Source organism: Mesitornis unicolor, unplaced genomic scaffold (genome assembly GCF_000695765.1).
Source record: "Mesitornis unicolor isolate BGI_N332 unplaced genomic scaffold, ASM69576v1 scaffold37273, whole genome shotgun sequence".
NCBI lineage: Eukaryota > Metazoa > Chordata > Aves > Mesitornithiformes > Mesitornithidae > Mesitornis > Mesitornis unicolor.
In genome coordinates this window covers 5,890-10,947 of record NW_010173279.1, presented here as the reverse complement: position 1 = coordinate 10,947, position 5,058 = coordinate 5,890, and the positions used below count along the sequence as shown (strand labels likewise).

The 5,058-nt window shown below is 36.6% G+C and overlaps 1 protein-coding gene across 1 annotated transcript; it reads right to left on the bottom strand.

Moving 5' to 3' along the window:
* Positions 1–422: 422 nt before the first annotated feature.
* Positions 423–3,681, bottom strand: MPC1 (mitochondrial pyruvate carrier 1). Its single transcript, XM_010180681.1, has 3 exons — positions 3,590–3,681; positions 2,133–2,265; positions 423–1,390 (listed from the first exon to the last, which is right to left on the bottom strand). Exons 1-3 carry the CDS (start codon positions 3,630–3,632, stop codon positions 1,372–1,374), a joined length of 195 nt encoding a protein of 64 aa, XP_010178983.1. The 5' UTR covers positions 3,633–3,681; the 3' UTR covers positions 423–1,371.
* Positions 3,682–5,058: the final 1,377 nt, after the last annotated feature.

Below are 5,058 nucleotides of genomic sequence, written 5' to 3'. Positions count from 1 at the left end.
AAAGCATGCTCCTGTTAAGCCTCTTTCTTGTATGTCTATTACAAAATTTAGCCATCATGCAATTGGGAGCACAATTATCAGGCTAGGAGTAAAGCAACGCTTGTAACTGACCATCTTACAATTCTGAAGACAATATGAAATATTTACTCAGCTGCACAGTGAGAGCCCCAAATTCAACCCTGCCTATCATGGCAGGAATACTCAGTCAAGTACCCACATCCCTTTTTCCTTGAGGAAAGGGAAGGAAGTGCTAGGTATTAGGATCCAGAGGACACTTGCCTAAACTCAGTACATACAAAGGATAATACCATTTACTTTTCCAGCTGGTTTTTGCTTCAAGCTGTTACAGTAATAGAGTGACACTCCATACTGAAATTTCACTTCAGGATCTGGTATTGCAATATAATAAACAAAACTTTTCAAAATGTTGAAGGGATTTATTGCCATTTGAAACATGTTTATTGTTCAAAACACTGCACTGAAATACAATCCATCACATACATTCCTTTTCATCTCTATCTTTACATCAATGTAACTTTCAGGCAGGTCATGCAGAAAAACCACTGTCCCAATGAACTCCAAAACACCTTATGTCCTTCAGATCTTAAACTCCAAACAAGTTTTTGCCTGTGAAAGGATTACATACATCTAGAACAACTCAAACAGTAGGAAAAAATAAAATCCATTTAGAACTTCTTAAAGAACATTAGACTTTGTTGCATTCCTTCATTCAGTGCTATGCTTTTGTTTTTCTGAGTCTTCTTTAAATAATGTGCGACTTAAAAATGTGTGTTAATGAAGTCTCTTTACTGAGACAAGGCATGCGGTAAGGCAAGAGAGAAAGCTGGTCGCTTCCAGGCTGCCTACCTACACATTTGTTCTTGTAGATTAGCGGGCCACTGCTTACATTAAAAGAGACAGAACAGGAATGAATGCACCCAAGTTAAATGGCTTTCAAGAATGTTAATACAAAGAACAATGATACCACCTACAGTTCTGTTTACTAACCTCTACTCATGTTGATTTGAAAACAAATTTTGTCAAACCATCAAGGGTCACTTTTGTAGACTGTTAAAAAAAAGTTGGTTTTCAAATATTGCTTGTTATTTAGATTATTAACACTTTATTAAAAGGGTAGTTAATTAAGGACCTGTAAGGCAGCAAGACTTTAAATGCAATGGTTTACATTGCTGAATAGTACTTTTTAAAAGGAATGATACAAAAATTAAAAGGATTCTTGGTGGGGTCATATTCATAATAGGTGTTTTTGTTTTAACCCCATTATAATTGTCACAGCAACTGTAGATGGCAAGTCTTCATTGGTTGTACTTCAGGATGAACACATTCCCTGGCTTATTTCAAGTTAGATATTTAGTTCTTTTTCTCCAGCCTGCCAAGAGAAGAACAAGGTTTTTTTTAAGAGTGAATACTGAACTGTAAATGCTATAAGAAAATCTGAACTTACAGTAGAACTTTAGAATGAAGGACACCTGGCCACTTATTTATGCAAACACTTGCAGTTTTGCTCAGTCTTATTTTTTAATTTATATTCAGGAGCCTTCATTCTCTCGTTGCTCTGCATGGATTTCTTGGAGCAGAAGAGAAAAAAAAGTCATAATCTTGACTCATCAGGATTGTTTGGAGCAGTATCTGCACTACTTACTACATAATGAGGGTATAAGACTGTTTGCCTTTTGTTCTGTCACACTTGGTTGGATCTACCCCATATATAGAACAGTTAGCTTAGAGAGGTTTTGCTTGATTTATTTAAGACATACAACCCCTTTACAGTTGTCTGGGTGTTTCCACCTCAGGAACTAGTTACTAAGATGGAAACATGGACTAATCAACATAATACAGGAGACAAACCCCAAAATAGCCAGTAGCTGCTGAAGACTCTGTCTACATTCAGGACCACAAGGGTTTTCAGCCTTTTCTGTATGCATTCCTCAGAAGCTTCAAATGAGGTGCAAGGCAATAAGTCATAGTTCAGCCTACTGACAAGCTTGTTAGTAAGTTTGCAAGAGATAAAGTTAAACAAGTTCAGAAGTTTGCACCACAGCTAAAAGCCCCTGACTGAGTATTCCAAGAGCCATCAGTTTATGACTTCCCCTCTTTAAAGTGTAACTTGCCTGTATTTGATCAGTCGTCCTCCTTGAATGAGTTGTGCAACTTCATTAGTGAAGTGGCATGCAAAAAGAAGCCAGTTCCTTGGCTGCACTTTGTAGGCAAATCTCATGAAAGTCAAGGAGTAACAGCACAGTGCTGCAAAACATGAGATATTTTTAGTGCATTATTTTTAATATCTGCATTTTTTGAGGCTTAATTTTCATACTAGTGGAATATAATGACAAGTAGAGTGCTTCTCACTGCTTTTGAGTTTTCCAATAATCCTACAAGTTTGTCCACTTTGATGATCCAATGCAAGAAGACATGCAACAGTGCTAATTTTAGCTGCACAAGAAAATCTATCAAGATGCAGCTTTCCACAAAAACTCATTTCCATTTTTCCACAAAAGTTCATTTTTAGCTGACAGGCTTAAAGAAAGAAAAAGCTATCAGGAAATTAACTGTTCAAGAAAATTGCCTACAGAACCTGTAAGATGGGAAAAAAGATAGTTGTACACAAACCACCATATATATATATATACACACACACTCTTAAAAAAATTTTAAAAAAAAGTGTCTTAACTTTGCTGAGCTAGGTAGCTGTCATCAAAGCACTATTTGCACAACAGTTTCACTATACTAGAGACTATTCAAACTGGTCTTCCATCTCTCTAGGAAGCTGATGAAGAGACTGAATTACTCTAAGCAGAACCCAGTGAGCATTAGGCTATACATTTCCTTAACCAAAATGTATTTTGCTTCAGGGAGAAGAACTGTCCAGAACTAAGTTATTAACTGCGTTAAGGAAGAGACATAACACCAAAATGAAGGTAATAAATTAAAGCCATCGGATTTATGATCCTACAGATGTTATTTGAACAATAAAATACAGAGGCAGACATCCAGGCAAACACTATACACGTTCCAAAAAAGGTGAAAAAAATACCACTTATGCATTTAAAAAGAAATTCTCACACTATTCCATTAAGAGCCACGCTAGACTCTCACAGGCAACTGCTTTTCAAGGAGTTACTCTCCCTCAACTGCTTTTTACACCCTGTAGACCAAGTGTTCTTCACTTTGTCAGTGTTGATATTTAAGTCTCATACTAACCACAAAGCATCATTGTTCTCAATACAAAGAATAAGGTTGTGTAGAGATGCATTCTAAACCACTGCATGCAGTAGTACAAGATACCAAAAGAATTATACTTCAGTAGCGAGTCTGGTGATCAAAACTGCTAAGACTCAAGACCCACTTCCCTCCCCTCAGATTACTGGAAAGCTCTCTAAAGAGAGCTCTGCAACTTTTCAGTACCACAGTTTTTAAAGTGGCCTCTGAAGTTATATAACAAGATATTTCATATCTATAACTGCTTTGATCACAAGTTGGCAAGCAACTAACAATATATCACTGCTTGAAGGACAGAATCCATGTTCTGCAGACAGTTTACTGACAAGAAGTTTGTCTCGGGTCTTACCAAATGTCATTCGACCACTAATGATTTCTGGAGATTTCTTCATGTCATTAAAAGCAGCAACAGGAAGTCCCCAGTTGGCAACTGGCCCCCAAAAATGCTGTAAATAAGAAACAGGAAAATAAAGTTACACAGAAACACAGACCTCCTGCAGTATTCTTACAGTTTTCCTTAGCCACATCAAGATTCAGAGGACAGAGTTAAGGGTAAAATTCCAAGTTAAGACAGGGATTACTTCTGATTTAAGCAAAAAAAAAAACCTAAACTCTTCTTTTAGCAGGACCTAGTCTTCAGGAAGGAAGAAAGAGGAGTCCACTCTGAATCAATCATCTTGCAGACTGGGAAGAACTATTGTAAGGCTGTTGAAATACAGTTTTGTGCAATTATACCTCAGTCATCATTAGGCAGTCTGATTGGTATAGTCATGCAATAACCTCAAATTTATAGCTCACTTCTGTGCAGAGAATCAGCATTCATGTCTTTCAACAAAGCTCTTCAAAAATGTAATGAAAATACAAAGACTTTAAGTGAAGAACTGGAAGTGTTTTCATGTTATGCTGAGAATGAAGAAATGCTCAGGAAGCCTCTTCTTCCAAGTGCTTGCACCATTTCTTAGAAAGCACAGGGTCATGCAACCAAACCAAATTACCAAGAGCTTCACCTGCAGTTGCTGAAACAACTTAGTGACTACCTAAAGCTCAGTCATTAGACAGATGTAAGGGTAGAACAGTTAGTTACAGATGTGTACATACAGAAAAATCAGAGACATGTGGAAAGAAATAATTCAGAAAAATCATGAAAGCTCAATTTGATGAGTATTGTCTAAAAGAGACCAAACAAGAAGTGTCCCAAGTCAAATTTCCACTGCTGTTATGAGTAACAAAGCTTCAGTAGATTTCTTTCCACAGAAGATGCATGCAATACTGGCGTCAGCTTCTCAAAATCGGAAACTAAAGATACTCAAAAGTAACTTGGGCAGATACTGCAAGAGAGATGAACATTGCAAGAAAGAGCTTTGCAGATACCAAGTATACCCATTCTTTTGACACTTCCCCTAACTAACACTGCAGATATTACAATGGTTTGTACTTGTCAGGGGATATTTAAGTTTCTTGCAATTTTAATTCCAAGGTCCTCTTGCCAGTCTGGATACTAGTTTGTAACATTATAGTAAGATTAAAAGCCACACTTGCTTCCTGCAGATTTGACTTGAAATATAAGAAACTTATATTTTAAAAAGTATTGAAAAAAGTGAGCTTAAGTTGTACACAATGTTTTGACAGTTCAATTGTAGTGCAATATGCAAAACAATGTAATACTTCTGTAAGTGTCTACAGAATGTGCACTGGTCCAAACTCAGATTTATAAGATTATTTTGAAGACTGCAATAAATGCATTTGTTTACTATATTCCTACTGATAAGAAAAATGCTATCTGTAATAGTTAAAGCCTCTCTTTACTGAGAGTTGCGT